The sequence below is a fragment of the Tamandua tetradactyla genome, chromosome 10 (genome assembly GCF_023851605.1).
Source record: "Tamandua tetradactyla isolate mTamTet1 chromosome 10, mTamTet1.pri, whole genome shotgun sequence".
Taxonomy (NCBI): domain Eukaryota; kingdom Metazoa; phylum Chordata; class Mammalia; order Pilosa; family Myrmecophagidae; genus Tamandua; species Tamandua tetradactyla.
In genome coordinates, this window is record NC_135336.1 from 26,433,430 (window position 1) to 26,454,115 (window position 20,686).

At 42.2% G+C, this 20,686-nt stretch overlaps 2 protein-coding genes and 1 pseudogene across 3 annotated transcripts; 1 reads left to right on the forward strand and 2 right to left on the reverse strand.

Annotated features, from left to right (window-relative positions):
* LOC143648361 (GTP-binding nuclear protein Ran-like) lies at positions 1–939 on the reverse strand. Its single transcript, XM_077118239.1, has one exon. The coding sequence runs from the start codon at positions 924–926 to the stop codon at positions 276–278; it is 651 nt and encodes a 216-aa protein (XP_076974354.1). The 5' UTR covers positions 927–939; the 3' UTR covers positions 1–275.
* A 138-nt stretch (positions 940–1,077) lies between these two features.
* On the reverse strand, positions 1,078–9,332 carry ADPRH (ADP-ribosylarginine hydrolase). 2 transcript variants are annotated; one of them, XM_077118237.1, is made up of 5 exons: positions 9,073–9,332; positions 8,162–8,246; positions 6,655–7,001; positions 4,863–5,223; positions 1,078–1,492 (listed from the first exon to the last, which is right to left on the reverse strand). In XM_077118237.1, the coding sequence occupies exons 2-5, from the start codon at positions 8,203–8,205 to the stop codon at positions 1,078–1,080; spliced, it is 1,167 nt and encodes a 388-aa protein (XP_076974352.1). In that variant the 5' UTR covers positions 8,206–8,246; positions 9,073–9,332. The 2 variants fall into 2 exon arrangements, with proteins under 2 accessions (XP_076974352.1, XP_076974353.1); XM_077118238.1 differs by lacking the exon at positions 9,073–9,332 and having other exon boundaries at positions 8,147–8,228.
* LOC143648834 (small nuclear ribonucleoprotein Sm D1 pseudogene) lies at positions 1,660–2,148 on the forward strand (annotated as a pseudogene).
* Positions 9,333–20,686: the final 11,354 nt, after the last annotated feature.

The window sequence follows — 20,686 nt, forward strand, 5'->3', positions numbered from 1 at the left end:
TATTTGTGATGTGACTGTAGCAGTCTTATATTTGAAACTCAAAAAGGAAACAATTGTGTTTCAAAACAGCTAAATACGCAGGTCCAAAAAAAGGTTTTTTTTTTTTAAACTGCCACATTCACTCCGAAGCCCATTCATCTCCTTCAGCATCCCAAAGATTAAGCACATGTTCTGCTTAGCTATATAATAAAGTGGCAAACACGCTGCACCACTGACATCACAGGACAGTTGCCTATAAAACTAGACTTCTGACGCTGGGCTCCAGCTTCATTTTCTCACAGGTCATCATCCTCATCCGGCAGAGCAGTTGTCTGAGCAACCTCTAAGTCATGCTCATACTGTGCTGCCAAAGCTGGGTCCGTGACAACCTCTGGTGGGGCAAGAGCAGGCATGGCAACAAACTCCAAGTTAGGGTCACCAATCAGTTTTCTAGCAAGCCAAAGGAAGGGCTTTTCAAAGTTGTAGTTACTTTTGGCAGAAATGTCATAGTACTGAAGATTCTTCTTTCGGTGGAAGACAATGGATTTTGCCTTAACTTTCCTGTCCTTAATATCCACTTTGTTGCCGCACAACACGATGGGGATGTTTTCACACACTCGTACCAGATCTCTATGCCAGTTAGGCACATTCTTGTAAGTAACTCTTGATGTTACATCAAACATTATAATGGCACATTGGGCTTGGATGTAATAGCCATCTCTCAGTCCACCAAATTTCTCCTGACCCGCGGTATCCCATACGTTGAATTTAATAGGTCCTCTGTTGGTATGGAACACAAGGGGATGCACCTCAACGCCCAAGGTGGCTACATACTTCTTCTCGAATTCACCAGTCAGATGACGTTTTACAAATGTAGTTTTTCCAGTACCGCCATCGCCAACCAATACAAGTTTAAACTGAACTTGGTGTTCTCCTTGGGCGGCCATCGCAATGGTTCTTCCAGAAGCGTCTCCGTCCCCCGTCTGACTCCAAAATTAAGACTCTTGATTTTGGAAACAGTGAAAAGAAACAGAGCAGAAAAGAGATTGCAGTTCCTCCACGAAAGAAGAAGCCACCAGAGATGAACATTATATTTCCCTAAAGGGCAGTTATATTATCTTCCTTTGATCCAAGGGAATATAAAGCCCTAGCCACCTCTTCCAACCGGTTTCTATATTCTAGTTTCTCATAGTTGGGGGGACTCACTCCTTCAAAACCATACATAACTCCCCACCAGCAGCCAGCAATGGCAGCTGTGGAATCGCTGTCTCCACCATGGAAGAAGGCTCGGTGGGCAAGCTCCTTCCAGGAGACCCCTGCAGCAAGGATCGCATCATAAGCAATCATCGGGGCATCGTGACCACTGCTGCCGCCCCAGCCAGAGTAGCTCACGGAAGTGTAGAACTCATCTCTCTCCTTCACGTCAAAGGGCTTCGGGAAGGTAGGGTCTGACTTGCCATCTAAAATCCCTCTGAGTTTTAGATACTTTTCCCATTCGTCTTGGAAGTAGGACCTGTAGGAAAGGAAAAAAATCTACCATCAATTGAAAAAATAAAGTCAAAAGCCAAAAGAAAGGCACTGTTGATGTGCGAACAGGGAACACTGCAAGATGACTTCAAGTTCCTATTAGTAACATAAACTTCATACAAAATCAAAATTAACTCTATGAAAACATCATCGATGGTTCTGGACCCCAGGAGTAAGTGTTTCCAACCATCCACATTCCCAGTATGTCTGTCCTTGGTTGTTTGACTTTGTGCACTATCAGACAGAAAGGATGACATCGCCGTCAGGATAAAGCTCATGAGATTTTTGATGAGATTGAATCATGAAACTGTAACAGCTAAATTGAAGAATGGCACACAGGTCCATGGGGCCACCAAAGACGTGGACATCAGCATGAAGACACATTGTAAAGCTGTGAAAATGACCCTGAAGAACAGAGAACGTGTACAGCTGGCAACACTGAGTATTCGAGGAAATAATATCTGACATTTTATTCTGCTGGACAGCTTGTCTCTGGATACACTACTTACGGATGCTGAACTTAAGCTGAAATCCAAGAAGAGAGAAACTGTTGCAGGAAGAGGAAGAGGGCGAGGTAGAGGAAGAGGGCGTGGCAGTGGGAGGGGAAGAGGGATTTTAGGTAATAATGTCTTTCAAGATTAATGTTTCAAAGTGATAAGTGATCTGGGCTATTTTTTGTAAAGCTTTTGTTTGTTTGCATCAGTTATTAATAAACCTAGATATGGGACCACATTGTCTATTTACTATCAAATTAAAGTTGTAGTAGTTTCATATCTATATATATATTTATGCATGATATTAACACAGCAAGAGCTGAGCATAACTATCAGGCAGTCCCAGAAAAATTCAATCCTTAAGTGATTATGCATTAATTTTTTTAAAGTTAAATTTTTATTTTATGATGACTTTATATAGAATATATACCTTTTACTTCACATGCACTGAAAGATACTTTTTATTAATTTCCATTCTGTGCAACTTACCGATAGGTGAAACAAGGCTTTTTTTTGGTACTTCAGAAACTGAAGCCCTGTGGAACAGAGTCTACAATTGATTCTCCTTCCCTGAGTTTTACTCCATGGAGACGTGTGTGCATGGTTAGAAATGATAACCATCTTCTGTCTTCTAAATCAGGAGTCAGTGACTTTGTGTTAATACTTTTTGTTTGTTTTATAATAGGTTCTCAATAAAATAGTTTTAAGTTCACCCAAGTTGAAACTGAAGATAATGCCTAGTTGCTTATCAGTTGTGACCAGTATTAAAACTTCACGTTAATTTGGAATGTACCTATTAGTGGTTTTACCAAATAATTTTACAAGGAGTCTTTTAAAAACAAATGAAGTGGGTGCGAGAGTAGTTCAGGGGTAGGATTCTTCACCTGCCATGTGGAAGACCTGGTTCAATTTTCGGCCCACGCACTCCACAAAATAAATAAACAAAAGAAACCACAAAAATAAACAAACAACAACAAAAAAATTCAACAAATGGTGCTGCAATAACGGGATACTCAAATGGAGAAAGAAAAAAATGTGACCCCACATACAGCATACAAAAACAAAACAAGAGCAAATGAAAAAGACCTACTTTATTTTATAGCATAACTCAATTATTTTCAATCACTAATAAGAAAATGTTTAAAATAGGTTTAATTGGTTAAGTTCAACAAAAACTATACACAAGCTTACCACCATTTTGTAAAGCTTACTACCATTTTGGTACTAAGAAAGCAAGCTAACTTTAAAGATGTAGGGGAACTAAATTTGTATTTTCATTTCATTATGCATTGTGGGCTTTTTTTGTTTTTAATGAGAAGAAAATTTTCTGCAACGATTGTTACCTAAAAATATGGTGTGGGCCTAGTAAGAGAGTTACTTGATTTGATGGATGGTAAGAGCACTGTGTGTTTGTGTGTGTGCATGCACATGTGTATATTTTAAAGTAGATACTATAAACTTGGAGTGTATATATATATATATATATATATATATATATATATATATATATATATATTGCTCATCTCCTGAAGATAATTCCACAATTGATATGTTTTTTTCTCTTGTTCTAAGTCACTAAAGCTGTTCCATAAAATAGTGCTTAGCTATTTTATCATAAATTATCTGGCAGCGGTTAGACAATTTTATCAGAAGTCCTATGATCCAAAAAAGGGGGTGAGGGTGGTATATGAAATCCATGATTAAAGCAACATTATATGAATATTTTTAGTAGCAAATATATTAAATTTGAACCCACATGACAAACTACGATCAATATGTAATTTTCCTCCATACCTTTTGTAAATTAAGACATTGAGGGAATAAATTCGTTCTCCTCCACCCTCTAATCTCTTGCTGATATTCCTACTGGTGGAAACCAAACATAAACCAGAAGGCAAGGTAGAGAGAGTAGATCTGAAGGGGTCAGACAGAAAAGACCCCACACTGCTAGTGAATAAACATAATTGTTTCCTAGATGTTAAGCAAACATAAATATATAACTGCAAATTGTTGTGAATATTCTGCAGATAAAAGAGTATTTCATATTTTAAAAGCTGTATGTTGTAGCAGCTCATTTTGATGTTCAATTATTATATAACATTTAAGGTTTTAACTGTATGTTTTATTTTGAGGGTAATAATGTATATGTCAGTATTGTGAACATAAGAAAAAAAAACATTGGTTCAGTAAATTTTTGCTAAGGATCTACATAAACAAAGCACTGATACCTGCTGCTAAATAAGGAAGATATATATCAAATTAAAGGATGGGAAATAAAAGTTTATGTTTCCTGAGTTAAGAGTAATGTTTAAGTTTTATCTTTCAAGGGGGAACTTGAAAATATCACAACCATGGGCAACTTCACCAGAAAGCCTCTGTATCTTTTTTTATTCTAAGAAAGGGAATGTGAAGGGAACACAAAAAAGGGGCAGACATGGTCTTCCCACTGATTAATTAGCAGGTGGAAAAAAACTCTCTCTCAGGCATTCTAACTGAAGATTTCAAAATATGAATGTGCCAAGACAACTTGGAAAAAACAGTTCTGGGAAACTAGAAGATCAGCAGGAAAATTCCTCTCAGTATAGGCTAGCTGGAATCTATAGGGAAGCTGGAACCCAGGACAGGAACCTCTATAAGAGGGAAGCATTGGGGCTGCTCTACTCACTGAGGCAGTCCCTTGGCTACATCATGGTAACCATGACTGAGAGTGAATTTGAACTCCTTCGCAGGTGGGCAGGGAAGGGCTGGATGTAGCAGAAGGCAAAACTGATAGTTTCTAGATCTCTGAATCCGAGGCCTACATGCACCACATGCACATACAGATTCAACCACCTGCTCATATGCACACACCTACAAACTTACCAGTGTTGAAGATTCTCCTCCACAAAGTAGCCTGATTGGACAATGTACGTTTTAGCTTCTGGCAGCACCTCCATCAGTCCTTTTCCCCACTGCCTGGGTGGTTTGCCATTCACGGCATAGGCTGTAAAAAGAGCAGATGCCAGGGCCCCCAGGTAGCCTGTGGGGTGGTGGTGGGTCATTCGGCCACTCTCAATGCTCACTTTAATCAACGTGTCCAGCTGGCTTTGGTGAGGGAACCTGAGACCGATGCACATGGCCCGCATGGCAGCCCCACAGCCACCCTCGTGGTTGTTGAAGGGAATCCTCCAGCCATTGGCCTTGTCTGGCTTGAGCTGCATAGCGTTGTGCATTGAGGCGCCACCTGCGGAAGAAGCGGGTAAAGCATGGGGGTAAATGTGACCAAAGCAAACGCTCCAGTAGGAGGAAAGAACTAAACTCTGTTTTCAAGTTTCTTCACTGGAAAAAAATATTAATGAATGCTCCCAAACTCCTAATCTCAATCTCAAATCTCACTCCAACATTGCACCCACTTACGTATCATCCTTAACATGATAAGAATAATAGAAGTAGATTCATATGAGAACCTTGAAACCTTCACCAGTTATTATTTAATCACCACAACAACTTGAAAAAGTAGATCAATAATATATTTTTCTTCTTTTAAAATGAACATTCTAAGGCTCAGAGTTTGAGAAACTTGTTCAAGATCATATAACCAGCTAGTTAGTGGCCCAGCTCAAACCATTGGATTCCAAAACCCAAGTGCCTAAATAAAAATCTAATAAGAACCCAAAAATTAGAGTTCCTGGATATCAGAAAAAGGCCACAAATTCTAGAGTAAATGCCAGTGGGCTCAGATGAGGAGCAATGGATTCAGAAGAAGGAGGTGCCCTGGAATGAACCAGTAAGCCTCTGGTCCCTGGGTTTCCCTACCTGAGAGTGGTATAAACAGGCATGAACCATTTCCCTGTCTTGCTGCAGAGCTCTGAACACATGAGTGACTGGCACTGAATATTCAATGCAGGGTGGTATTACTGTTTCCTTCTTGGTCAGTTCACCTACAACAGTGTTCATGGCATAGGTAGATAAAGAGAACTTGCCACTTTGCCAAACTGATGAGATATCAGGTGTTGAGAAAGGATCAACTAAGACAGGCTCCTGGATGCCTAGGACCAATTCCTGGGATCACCAGAGGCCCGCTAGTGATGGTGCTAGGGGTTTCATCAGAGGGGAAGTAGGTCAGATGGGCTTAGGAAAAGGTGACCCAAGTTACCTCGTGGCCCAGACAGTCAAAGCCAGTTCACAAAGTGGGCAAGAACCACTTGCAAGCAGACTTGGGACCAGATGAGGTGTCTCCATAAGGCCCTTTCCATTCCTCTTAAAAATTTTTTTCTTTATACTTGTTCATTACAGAAAACTGAGAAAATACACGTAAGCAAAAAGAACAAAATGAGAAACTTTAAAGACATACATTGACCAGATAGAATTTTTAACATCTCTGTGTATATTCTTTCAGATCATACCCAACACAGAGACATACAAATATGCATTTAATGACAGTGGGTTCTTCTAATATATAATACTTTTCCATAGATGTAAATATGCATCTGCATAATTTTAAGTGCATGCAAATGTGTCACCATAATTTATTTGGGACACTTCAATTATTTCTATTCTCATCACAAATACAAAGAGCACTGCCTTTCTTGATATCCAAATGTCCCTCAACATTCTTAATGATTTCCTTGGGCTTGCTCTATTCTCCACCTATAAGAACCTCTGCTGAGCTCACCTGGTGCTCGGCCATCCATGTCTTCCATGCAGTCTTGATAATGCTTAGCCAGGAGGGAATAGAGTTGAGACAAGTCCCTGACTTTCCCAGCTTCCACGAGGGCTTCAGCTGTGGCCAGGTGCATCACTGTGTCATCGCTGACTCTCCACCTCGCCACATCTATGGAGTCCAGGCCGCCAAGCTTGGCCAGCTGCTGGTGAATCTTCTCCCCATCCTGGAGGAACTCCCATTTTCCGTTGAAGTACCCCAAGGCATCTCCAGCTGCACTCAGCAGCATGGCAGCCACATACCTTTCAATCAGTCCCCCACACATGGTGAGCTCTGGAGAGGCTGCCTTTGGGGAGAAACTAAGACACACAAAGGAAGGTGAAGAGGAGGAAGAATTAGAAAGCATAATAGACCTATCTACACTTTCTTGTGCACTGAGTGCTTGCAGGCACTGCATTAAATGCTTTACATGCATCCTCTTACTTAATCCTCACAACTGTTCTTTGAGGAATTCACATATGCATAATCTAAGCATCACAGAGATAATGCAGAATCAGAAATGTTAAGTGGCTTGTACCTGGGCCACAGTTAGTAAGTTGCAGTGCTAGGACTCAAACTTGGGCCCATCTGACTCCAAAGTCCATGCTTTCAATTATGATCCCATTTTGTCTCTCTCTCTGAGTGGCAAGCCCAGTAAATTCTGCAAGTCAAATCAAGCTATCACTATCTCTTTTCATTTGGGACGCATCCCTCCTTTACTTAAATATTGGTATCACAGTGCACAGTTCACACAGCAGGGTCTCACTGGGTAGGTAGGGATTGCAATATGCATTTCACAGGTAACAAAACTGAGGCTCAACTGAAAGTACTTAACCCAACCACCAGGGGAGAGGCACTAGGACCCGAATTTTCTGATTTTAGGACAAGATGCCTGATATTACACCACTCTGCCTCAGCCTAGACCTACTTATCTTGGGCAACCTCTTTGCCACAGCCTCCACAACTGTAAAACGGTGATAAAAATAGTACCTGATTCCTGGGCTTGTTGTGAGGAGTAAATGAGTTAACTGTTTTAAAGCATGTAGAAGAGTACCCGGCACTCAGTATGCATTATTTATATTATTATTTAGTATGCACAAAGAACCAGAGAAAACTTTACTGAACTCCCCACAACTTTCCCTTCAACAGCAATATTTACATTTTGCCTCCCATCTAAATGATCAATTTTTACAGTATTTGGAATCTCAGCTAATATAACCTCCACAAATTTAACCCCTGGCAGAATGCTGGTTCCCCTGCAGGTGCATTTCCTAAAAGCCCCCTCCTTCAGTCAACTCCCGATCGGTGCCCCATTGCCCTATAGGTGCGGTTCACCATCTGCCCTCTATCCATCCAGCCCCTCCCGCACAGGCCAGGGGAACGTTTTTAGGAGCCCAGCCCTAGCTCATTCTCATCTCAGCTCAAGCTTACCCCTCTCAAGATGCCCTTCCTCCCCTCCACTTACCTAAGTCCTACTTACTTAGGATTTAGTTGAAATCCTACAGCTTCCGAGTCCTTCTCCATGTGCACTGCTGTGGGGCAGATAATGTGGGCTCCACAAGCACCTGGAGAGGATTCAATGACGAAGACGGATTGGTCATACCAATATCGAGGGACTGGTCATGCTGAGTTTCTTGGTTCACTATGGGTATTTATAAACTGTTTTCATATTAAAAATATATATATATATGCCTGGGAACTGGAGTTCTGGGCTACTAGATCAGACTCTGCTGAGAATTAACTGTGCGTCTGCAGACAAGCCATTGCGCTCTGCACCCTGGTTCTCTGGTCTGGAAATTTCACCCTAGGGGAGAACTTGGGGGCTGAGAGATGTAGATGTTCCGAGACCTTTCTGTGCTGAGATTTAAGAGGCCAAGCTTAGCCGGTTTCTGATGATTAACTTTTAACCCTCTGTACTTCCCCCACCCCGCAAATGTCTTTGCTTTCTTTCCATAATTCCTTCTGGCACCACATGGAGTTGGTGATGAGGTGACAAGTATCTTTTACCTTGAAACCTTCACACATAACTGTTCTAACCTACTGCTTCCAGGGGCACCTTTACTCCTTAAACTTCTCTCAAGTTTTACAGTTTACATTCTCCACTCGAACTATAGATTCAAAACTACGGTCTGGGCAGCTGCTTCTGAACGGTTCCGTGTTTGGAGCGGCCAATCTGCGCACGCGCACCGGGGAATCCTGAAGAACTGGCCACTTTCAGGACAGGCCGAGAAAGGTGGGTTTCGGTTTTTTATTTTTTAAACAAAGCAACTCTGGACAAACAGCGATTGCCCGGCCGTCGGCGTCCCGCCCGCGCTCCGGATCTGCGGGAAAGGCTGGTGCAGCTTGGAAAGGAGCGCGCGTGGGTACCCGGGCCGGGGCTGGGAGCGGTACCTGGTCGCCATGCGTAGAAGAGCGCGGAGGACGGGGTGATCCCGGGGCGCCGGGTGTTCAAGGTTCAGGGAGTGGCCTGGCTGGACCCGGTTTGCGGAGACTCCTGGCCGACACGGCCACACCAAGAACGCGCGGAACGAGGTCGGTTTGCCGCTGGTTCGGGGCCCGCGCTCCGCCTCTCTAGGCAGTAAGCAAGCGCCCCCCGCGCCTTGCACTAGGCCAGCCGCGCTCCCTGCGAGCAGTGGGGCCTCACAGCGGCTTCACCGCCCCGCGGCGCCTTTATGCGCCCGGGTGGGGGCGACGGGATTTCAGTCACCGGCCGCCTGACGCCCGCGGTCGCTGAGACCCGCCCACGTGAGAGAATGTCGCGGGCCCTAGGCACCCGGTTCCCGTTCTGACCCGGGTTGAGGTCTCGGCCTTTCCTCAGATGCAACGTTCCTCGGCCACAGTGAGCCAGGCTGTGCCCAAATACCTGGAAAAAGGAGTCAGTGCGCAGCCTTCGTCGGGGATAAGAATAGTAATTACCGCTTAGGGTGGTTGTAAGGATTAAATTAACTAATTTTAACTCATTATTCATACCACTGCACTATGGTCATGTTTTCATCCTGATAGGAAAGAAGAGTAAAGAAAAACTAAGTGCATTTTGGGGGTCTAAATGAATTATGTCACTTTTAAAGAGAATTGGAATCACCATATGCAAGAATTCTAGATAATTCTCTGAAATTTTAATTTGCTATTAAAAAAATTAATTTTTTTTGTCATAAGGACCCAGACTTTGGCCCAGAGCTTTTTTAAAATCAACTTTTTTGAGGTGTAACTTACAAGTCTCAAAATGCACTCATTCTGTGTGCTGTTCAGTGACTTGATAAATGTCTATACCTAGGTAACCACCAGCACAATCCAGATGTAGAATATTTCTGTGCTGGTTTGAAAGTGGTGTGTACCTGCAGAGAAGCCATGTTCTTTAGTCCTGGTTCAATATTGTAGGTTGGGATCTTTCTTATTAAGTTGTTTCCATGGAGATGTATCTTAGCCCATTCAGTGGGTCATAATCTGTCTATTGGAGTCTTTTAAGAGGGAGCCATTTTAGAAAAGCTTCAGAGTGGACAGAGACAGACCTTTGGAGATGCAGAAAGAAATGCTCCCTGGGGAAGCTGTTTGAACCAGCAGATGCCAACTGTGTGCCTTCCCAGCTGACAGAGGTGTTCCAGACCCATCAGCCTTTCTTGATCAAGATATCTTTATCTGAACGTCTTTTGTTGCTCAGATATGGCCTCTCTCTCTCTCTCTCCAGCCAACATAACAAGCAAACTCACCACTTTCCCCCTCTCTATGTGGGACATGACTCCCAGGGGTGTGGACCTTCCTGGCAATGTGGGACAGAAATCCTAGAATGAGCTGGGGCTCAGGATCAAGGGATTGAGAAAATCTTCTCAACCAAAAAGGGGAAGAGCGAAGTGAGACAAAATAAAGTGTCAATGGCTGAGATATTCCAAACAGAGTGGAGAGGTTATCTTGAGGTTATTCTTATGCATTAAATAAATATCACCTTGTTAGTCAAGATGCAATGGAGAGGCTGGAGGGAACTTCCTGAAAATGTAGAGGTGTGTTCCAGTAGCCATGTTTCTTGAAGATGGTTATATAATGATATAGCTTCACAAAGTGACTGTGTGATTGTGAAAACCTTGTGTCTGATGCTCCTTTTATCTACCTTATCAACAGACTAGTAAAACATATGGAATAAAAATAAATAATAGGGGGAACAAATGTTAATATAAATTTAGTAGATTGAAATGCTAGTGATTGATGAAAGGGAGAGGTAAAGGGTATGGTATGTATGATTTTTTTTCTGTTGTCTTTTTATTTCTTTTTCTGAATTGACGCAAATGTTCTAAGAAATGATCATGATGATGCATATGCAACTGTATTAGTTAAGGTTCTCTAGAGAAAGAGAATCAACAGGGAACACTCGCAAATATAAAATTTATAGAAGTATCTCATGTGACCGTGGGAACCCAGAATCCACAGGGCATACTGTGAAGCTGACGATTCTGATGGAGGGTCTGGATGAACTACATAGAAGAGGCTCACCAGCTGAAGCAGGAAGAGAGCCTGTCTCTTCTGAATCATCCTTAAAAGGCTTCCAGTGATTAGATTGACCATCACTTATTGCAGAAGACACTCCCCTTGGCTGATTACAAATGGAATCAGCTGTGGATGCAGCTGACGTGATCGTGATTTAATTCTGTGAAATGTCCTCATCACAACAGATAGGCCAGCACTGACCCAACCAGACGAACAGGTACCACCACCACTTGGCCAAGTTGACACATGAACCTGACTATGACAGTATGCTAAGAAAGAAGTCTCAGCACTTGCATCCTGCCTCATGCAAAATATGCTCTCCCTGGTTGCTCAGTGCTTCTCAGTATGTTGTAAAAAGGATCTGATCTTCCCTGAGTGGGGTAACTGATATTGAGTGTCCTCAGAGCTTTCTGTTATTGATTCTTGAACATGCACAGGTCAGGGTCACCTCCAGGGTTTGCCCAAGCTTTGTTTTTCCTCAAGGTCATGGCCTAGTTTCAGGTCACTCAGGTCAGGATTACAGGCAACTTAATCTTAGTAGGCAGACTTTCCTTTCTAGGTGGTTTTATTTAGTTAGTTTTCTTTTTAGATTGTAAAAATGAATCCACAACTTTTTACAAGCAGAGGTCTGGAGTCCCAGGGACACTATCCAAGCACTCATCAGTGTGTTTTATAAACATCACCCGAGAGTCCTCCATGTGCAGCAGTCATATTGTTTTCAGTCCCTGCCCTGTGCCTGGGAGGTGCCCAGGACTTACTAGGCTGTAACTTGTTTGCTTTCATTTTCCCTTCCAAGCATCAGAAGTCATGAGTCGCACACCGATTGGGGGGGCACCACCACCAAGTGCCCCCACATCAAACTCTCTCAGCTCTTGATACTGACTAGTCCTTTTTACTTACATTCTGCTACACAACTTCCAGGAACTCCACTGAGTCCACTGCTAACGCGGTTAAAGGAAAGAGGATGACATTGTCTGTGCTGCGCTCTTCTGTCACTCTGTGAACTGAAAGGGACTTTCAGGGTGTTTCCAGTCCATTTTGTGAAAATTGAAGCCCAGAGAGGGTAAAGGATCTACACAGACTGCCCAGCAAATTAGCCACCAAATAGCCCAAGAACCCAAATTTTTTTTTTTTTTTAACATGGGCAGGCACTGGGAACCGAACTCGGGTCTCCGGCACGGCAGGCAAGGAGGCTGCCTGCTGAGCCACTGTGGCCCACCCAAGAACTCAGATTTTTAAAAGAAGGGAAGGCCAGTGTTATTTTAACAAAACCAGAAAGCAGATTTAGAACAGCTGAAGAGTAGTTGCCTCTTCGGTGAGCACTAGAGGCTCATTTACGTTTTGTGATATGCTAAGGAGTTGACCTAGGGCTCTGGTTCCCAAACTATACTTCTGTAGCGCAGCTTAGCTAAGGTGCTCTGTCTCTAAAACTGAACAGTGATAATCTTCTTTCCAATTTGAAAGGAAAAAGAGAGTAGTCAAGGAATATAATCTTCCTAATGTTAAGTTCCTTTTAATATTTACACTGTGGGTGCTGACACTCGTTGTCAACACTGGCATTTTAAATTAAAGAGTAATAGATTTAGCACAAAATTATATTTTTTATTATTTTTAATTTATTAGTTAGGTATTTCATGTGTGTCCTGAAAAGAATATTTTGACTTCTAGGGGTTCTATTCCAGCTTAGGTAGTTTTAACAGTCTTCAGGGACTCTTGGGAAGGCTGGGCTTAGCCTGATAGCAGGATGGCCCTGACGTTTTCCCTCTTTAATCAGGAAGCAAAAAATTTGATTTCTTTGCCATATGACCCAGCAATACCATTGCTGGGTATCTGCTCAGAGGACATAAGGACAAAGACACAAACGGACATCTGCACACCAATGTTAACAGCAGCATTATTTACAATTGCAAGGAGATGGAAACAGCCAAAATGTCCATCAACAGACAATTGGCTAAGCAAACTGTGGTATATACATACAATGGAATTTTATGCAGCTTTAAGACAGAATAAACTTATGAAGTATATAACAACATGCATGGACCTTGAGAACATTATGCTGAGTGAGACTAGCCAAAAACTAAAGGACAAATACTGTATGGTCTCATTGATATGAACTGACATTAGTGAATAAACTTGGAATATTTCGTTGGTAACAGAGACCATCAGGAGGTAGAAATAGGGTAAGATATTGGGTAATTGGAGCTGAAGGGATACAGACTGTGCAACAGGACTGGATACAAAAACTCAGAAATGGACAGCACAATACTACCTAACTGTAATACAATTATGTTAAAACACTGAATGAAGCTGCACATGAGAATGATAGAGGAAGGAGGGCTGGGGACATAAATGAAATCAGAAAGAAAGATAGATGTTAAAGATTGAGATGGTATAATCTAGGAATGCCTGGAGTGTATAATAATAGTGAAATGTACAAGGTACAATTTTAAAAATGTTTTTGCATGAGGAAGAACAAAGGAATGTCATTATTGCAAGGTACTGAAAATAGATGGTAATTAATATTTTAAAATGTCACCTTCTGTGTGAGACTAAAGCAAAAAATGTTTATTTGTTACAAAATTTATATTTTGACTAGTGCATTTCCTAATATAACTTATGTAGATAGTTTGATTGAACGCCATAAGTACTTGGAATCTCAGGTAGGACATGAGATTTTGCTGGTTTATCCAGAGTGATGGCCCGATGAATCCCAGAGTAATTCGATCAGTGAGTGGAAAAGTATCTGCAAAGCCCCCTTCGGGGAGTGGTGAGAACAGGGAGAAATTCAACTTCCCCAAGTTGAATTCTTGATATTCTCACAAGCAGTGTGGACAATCAAAGCTATAAGCTGAGCCCCCAGTCTTGGGGTTTGTTCATATGAAACTTAGCCCCACAAAGGATAGGTCAAGTCTACTTAAAGTTTAGGCCTAAGAGTCACCCCCAAGAGAGCCTCTTTTGTTGCTCAGATGTGGCCTCTCTCTCCAGCCAACACAATGAGCAGTCTCACCACCCTACCCCTCTCTACGTGGGACATGACTCCCATGGGTATGAACCTTCCTGGCAACGTGGGACAGAGATCTTGGAATGAACAGAGACTCAGCATCAGGAGATTGAGAAAAATCCTAGAATAAGCTGAGACTTAGCATCAAGGGATTGAGAAAACCTTCTCGACCAAAAGGGGGAAGAGGGAAATGAGACAAAGTGTCAATGACTGAGAGATCCAAACAGAGTCGAGAGGTTATCCTGGAGGTTATTCTTATGCATCAAGTAGATATCATCTTATTATTCAAAATGTAATGGAGAGGCTGGAGGGAACTGCCTGAAAATGTAGAGCTGTGTTCCAGTAGCCATGTTTCTTGAGGATAATTGAATAATGATACAGCTGTCACAACGTGACTGTGTGATTGTGAAAACCTTGTGTCTGATGCTCCTTTTAGCTACTATATCAACAGAAGAGTAGAACATATGGAATAAAAATAAATAATAGGGGGAACAAATGCTAAAATAAATTTAGTTTGAAATGCAAGTGATCAATGAAAGCAAGGGGTAAGGGGTATGGTAGGTATAATCTTTTTTTTTTTTCTTTCCTGTGTTTGTTATATTTCTTTTTCTATTGTCTTTTTATTTCTTTTTCTGAATTAATGCAAATGTTCTAAGAAATGATGAATATGCAACTAAGTGATGATATGGTGAATTACTGATTATGTATGTTGTTTTATTTTGTTTCTTTATTTTTTAATTAATAAATAAATTTTTTTAAAATCTGATTTCTGCTGAGTAGCATACCTCCTGGTTTCCCCAAAATAGGAGGCTTTGGTTCCAGCATCGTTTGTCAGTCTGCCATAACCCAACTGTCAAGGTCTTTGTCTTAAAAACTATTTACTTAAAATGTATTTGGGCCATAGACAGCATCCACATGACTAAGGTGTGAGGGAGGGGGTGGAGGGATGAGAAGAGGAGGTGGGTTGCATTGATTATTGGACTGCAATAGCAGTACTTTTCAGTTTTCTCTCCTAAACTGTAAAGTTGGCTATTTTCTATTGTTGTAGAACCATGAGAATTTTGACTCAAGTTTCACAATTTACACATCAGATTTTGTATATATTTGACAGTTAGATTTCCAAGAGTTATAATTTTCTTTTGGGAAATTGGGAAGGCATTCCAAAGTTAGAGTTTTCTGGAGAGTCTGAAAAGTTCAAAGAATTTAGAAAGAAATTTATTATTTCTAGAAATGAAGCAAACAAGGGAGAGAGACGGAGAGAGAATAATTTTTAAAAAGAAAGAGAAAACATAAAAGGAAAATTAAAACCAAGGTTTTAGCAATTACATTAGGAAAATGAGAATCATAAGTAAATGGAGGCAGATGAGATTATCTTTGAACTACAGAAAGGAATTTAAAAAGAAGCTTGTTCTACAGATACACCCAGACTTTATTGTTGCTGTTACTGAGTCAACAAACCAATCCATGAGTCTCTGATCTCTGAGCACCTACTCTGGGCAGTGTGGGCCATAAACACTGAGCCTGTGATTCCTGCACCGAAGTGTCTGGACCTGACAATAGCCACGATCTGGGAAAGGAGGGAAGGAGGGTGGTTTGGAGCAGCTGGGGCAGGACTTATGGTAGAAGAGAAGACCTTCTGGGTCATGGCAACATCATGGACAAAGGCACAAAGATGAAGATGAGTCTGGTGTGAACCTTCATTCTTTTGTTTAATTATTTACTCATTCAATAAGCGTTGAGCATCTCCTCTGTACAGGCACTTTTCCAGGTCATCAAAACATATTGTAAGCAATATTGACATGGTTTTTGCCCTTATGAGAGCTGTAGTCTTTAGGAGAGAGTTCAAGATGAATCAGACGATTGTTAAATAATCCAACAAACAGAGTCAAATGCTTTGGAGGAAAGGCCCATGGTGCTACGAGAGGAGGCACTGTCTTTCCCTGCAAGAGGCAAGAGGGTCACTGTGAGAGTGAACTGGGAGGAATGGAAGGAACAACAATGAGAAGTAGAGTGATCAAATTACTGAAAAGATTGGAGAAGTGGAGACTGGGGAGGACTTGTAGACCATAGTTAGGAGTCTGACAGCACTGGGAAGCTGTTGAAGGGTTTTAGGCAGGAGAGCAACATGATCTATAACATTGCTGCTCACACTTGAATTTTTCATACAAATCATCTTGACAAGTTGTTAAAATACAGATTCTGTTTAAGAGGCCCTTGGCTGGGACCTGAGAGTCTGCATTTCTGTCAAGCCCCTAGGGTGGTCCACAAAACTTTACTTTGAGTGATAAAAGTCTAAATGGCAATTTAAACATTGAGATTAGCCCTATTCCGTGGAAAAGTTAGAGAAGGGATAGGAAGGAGACTGAGACAGCAATTCAGGAGTGCAGCTGACCTAGGAGAGCCTTCTGCACCACATGTGGCAGCTCTGGTTGCAGAGGCTGAGGAACTGAGAGGCAGAAAGCTGGAGCCTGGAGTGGAGGTGTGGAGTGGTGGAGCCAGTGAGGGTGCATGGACGGGGTGCACATGGAAAGTAAGCTGGGCTGCATTCCTGGGGTATGCTACCCTCACTGGCACAGCCCCATGACCGACGACTCACCCCACATCCCATGCACCTGAACCGAACCTTGTCACCTGCTCCCATTCCCCATGTTCCAGTTGCCCCCACCCCACCAGCCCCCAGTGCACATAACTGTCCCACATCCTCACTGCAAGTATAGCCCAACCCACCTCTCCTACACCCCTACCAAGCACTACCTCCCCCTCCCTGTTCCCTGCAGGCTGTTACCAGCATTGAAAAGTTGCGGGCACCGACCTCCATACCTAGGCCACCCCCGTCCTCCCGCCCATAGTGCCACACAGCCTCATCTGCCCTCCCTGGGCTCAGTGAATCCATTTATGGCACTCCCAGGCCCACACATGCACATGTGCCCCCAATCACATTGCTCAGCTCTGGGAATTGCACATTACAGCAGTCCTAGAATCACGCATGAGTGGGGCCCTCAGCCTCACTTCCCAGCTCTGGGAAAGACCTGCATAGCCAGGTCACATCTGCCCCCAATGCATGAAGGCATAAAGTTGACCTGCTAACACAGCTCTATGCATGTGCACAAAGAGCCCCATGCCTTAGACCAGTGCACACCAGGGTTATATTCCCCAGACCGGTGCACCCACACAGCCACATCCTCCCTGGCCACTGAGCACCCACGTTCACAAGCACCAGCATAACATCCCCAACCTGTGCCCATACCTGCCCTAAAACAAATAACCTTACTGAGCACTCCACCCCGTGCTCTAGTCCCTGCTGTACAACCATCCCAAAAACAGAAAGCCTTAGAGTACTGAAAGAAATCAACTCCCAAAGTAAATAAATCAAGATATCTACATGCAATGAAGACAGCAAAAGATCACTAAGCATATCACAATGCAGGTAAATATAGCCCTGCCTAATGACCAGATTAAAACATCTGAGGAGACACAGACGTTGGACCAACTAATCAAAGATGTTCATACAACTCTACTTACTAAAATAAGCAGGATAGCAAATGACACAAAGAAGATCAGGAAGACAGTAGAAGAGCACAAAGAGGAATTTGAAAGAATAAATAGAAAAATAGCAGAAATCACAGAGATTAAAGACCCTATTGACCAAATAAAAAAACATACTAAAGGCACACTACACCAGATTTGAACAGACAGAAGAAAGAATAAATGATATAGAGGACAGAATGATTGACGTCAAAGACTCAAAATAGTAAATGGCAAAAAAGATGGAAAAAATTGAATGGGAATGCAGAGAAATGATAGACAAAATAAAGCATACAAATATAAGAATCACTGGTGTCCCAGAGGGAGAAGAAAGGAGTAAAGGGCAAGGAAGAGTACTTGAGGATGTAATGGGGGAAAACTTCCCAACCCTCATAAAGGACTTAAATATACAAGTCAAAGAAACCCAGAGAACGCCAAACAGAGTAAATCCAAATAGGCCCTCCCCAAGGCACATACTACTCAGTATGTCAAATGTTGAAATGAAGCAGAAAATCCTGAAAGGGGCAAGAGAAAAACAATCTACTAATACAAAGGAAATCAAATAGGACTGAGATCAAACTACTCAACTAGCATCCTGGAGTCCAGAAGGCAGTGGTATGATATATTCAAGATCCTGAAAGAGAAGCTGAGAATTCTTTACCCAACCAAAGTGTCCCTTAAAATTGAGGAGAGATTAAAGCTTTTGCAGACAAAGAAATCCTAAAAGAATTTGTCAACAAGAGAGTGGCCCTATAAGAAATATTAAAAGGAGTTCTGCCAGCTGGGAAAAAAAAGACAGGAGAGGGCGATCTAGAGAAGGACACATAATTGAAGAGTACCAATAAGGTAATTTAAAGAATACAAAGAGAAAGAGGGAAAAGAATAGATGGATCTGACAAATAAAATAAAAAAGATAAGATGGTGGAATCAAGAAAGACCTTTTCAGTAATGACTCTGAATGTTAATGGACTAAACTTAACAATTAAAAGATATAGATGGTTCCGGGTCAAGATGGCGGCTTAACAACGTGCGCATTTTAGTTCGTCCTCCAGAACAACTGCTAAATAACCAGAAACAGTACAGAACAGCTCCTGGGGCCACGTCAGTGACCAGACACACAGCATACCCCAGTCTGGACCAGCTGGACTGGCTGCAAGCACCCACCAAAACCGTGAGTTCCCAAAGCTGCGGCGGCCAGCACCCCTCCCCCACAGGCCGCTTCCCAGAGGGGAAAGGAAAGGACTTTACCAGCAGCAGTGACTGGGCACAATCAAACGCCAATTGTGGAACTAATTAACAAATTCTGACTACTAAAAATAGGCCCCCAGCTTAGGTGAACCTGATCAAAGTGGAGGTTGCTCATTTTTGCCCCAGCATCAAGGGGGCAGGATAGACAGAAAAAGGGGGGGGGGGAGAAGGAAACAGGTTTTTGTGGCTGTGTATCTACAAAGGCTTGACTGCCTCTGGATACAGTGGCAGGACTTTTCAGGCTGCAACTGCCCCAGGCATAGGCAGAAGTGAGCTCTTTTGGGGGCTTATCTGGAGACTGTGCCTTCTCCACAGGAGGGGTGAAGGCCCACCCAGGTGGAATCCCTCCATCAAGGAATTCAGACACCAGTGCTTGGTAATTTGAAGCCATTAAAACCAGCCTACAACCTCTCCTCTGTCTCCAACAAACCCCCAGCCAAAGTTAAAGGTACCGCATCATCTTATGCTGGTGGGACCTGCAGTCAGACAAGCACCACATACTGGGCAGGATAAGAAAAACAGAGTCCAGAGACTTCACAGGAAAGTCTTTCAACCTGCTGGGTCTCATGCTCAGGGAAAACCAACGCAGGTGACTTTTTCCTCCTGATAGGAGGCCAGTTTGGTCTGGTAAAATCTGGCTGGGGTCTATAATATCTAAGCAGACCCTCCTAAGTGTGTGGGGGGGAAAGGTGCCACACAAGTAGGGCAAGAAACAAGAAAACAAGAACTGAAAAATTCTCCTCTGTTAAACAAAACCTAAGCTAAAGGTTCAGATAAAGCTGAACAGAATGTCAAAGAACAGATAGACAACAAATTCATCCAGCAAGAAAACCCTAGATAAAAGAAGTGAAAGCAATCTCCAGAATAAACTAATTAAGGTAATTAAATGCCTAGACACCAGCAAAAAATAACAAATCACACTAAGGAAATTGAAGATATGGCCCAGTCAAAGGAACAAACCAACAATTCAAATGACATACAGGAGCTGAAACAACTAATTCAGAATATACGAACAGAAATGGAAAACCTCATCAAAAACCAAATCAATGAATTGAGGGAGGATATAAAAAAGGCAAGGAAGGAACAAAAAGAAGAAACTGAAAGTCTGAAAAAACAAATCACAGAATTTATGGAAATGAAAGACACAGTAGAAGAGATAAAAAAAAAAACAATGGAAACCTACAATGGTAGATTTCGAGAGGCAGAACATAGGATTAATGAACCAGAGGACAGAACATCTGAAATCCAACAAGAAACAGAAACTATAGGGAAAAAAATGGGAAAATATGAGCAGGGACTCAGGGAATTGAAAGACAATATGAAGTGCACGAATATACGTGTTGTGGGTATCCCAGAAGGAGAAGAGAAGGGAAAAGGAGGAGAAAAACTAATGGAGGAAATTATCACTGAAAATTTCCCAACTCTTGTGAAAGACTTAAAATTACAGATCCAAGAAGTGCAGCATACCCCAAAGAGAACAGATCCAAATAGACATACTCCAAGACATTTAATAATCAGAATGTCCAAGGTCAAAGAGAAAGAGAGGATCTTGAAAGCAGCAAGAGAAAAGCAATTCATCGTATACAAGGGAAGCCCAATAAGACTATGCGCAGATCTCTCAGCAGAAACCATGGAGGCGAGAAGACAGTGGGATAATATATTTAAATTATTAAAAGAGAAAAACTGCCAACCAAGAATTCTATATCCAGCAAAATTGTCCTTCAAAAATGAGGGAGAAATGAAAACATTTTCAGA

Excerpts from the sequence above, each read along its gene's own strand:
- LOC143648361 (XM_077118239.1), bottom strand. The coding sequence starts at position 926 with ATGGCCGCCCAAGGAGAACACCAAGTTCAGTTTAAACTTGTATTGGTT.
- ADPRH (XM_077118237.1), bottom strand. The coding sequence starts at position 8,205 with ATGGAGAAGGACTCGGAAGCTGTAGGATTTCAACTAAATCCTAA. Across the intron at positions 7,002-8,161 it reads GGATTTCAACTAAATCCTAA|TTTCTCCCCAAAGGCAGCCT; the intron begins GTAAGTAGGACT and ends TGTGTGTCTTAG. Across the intron at positions 5,224-6,654 it reads CATGGATGGCCGAGCACCAG|GTGGCGCCTCAATGCACAAC; the intron begins GTGAGCTCAGCA and ends CTTCTTCCGCAG.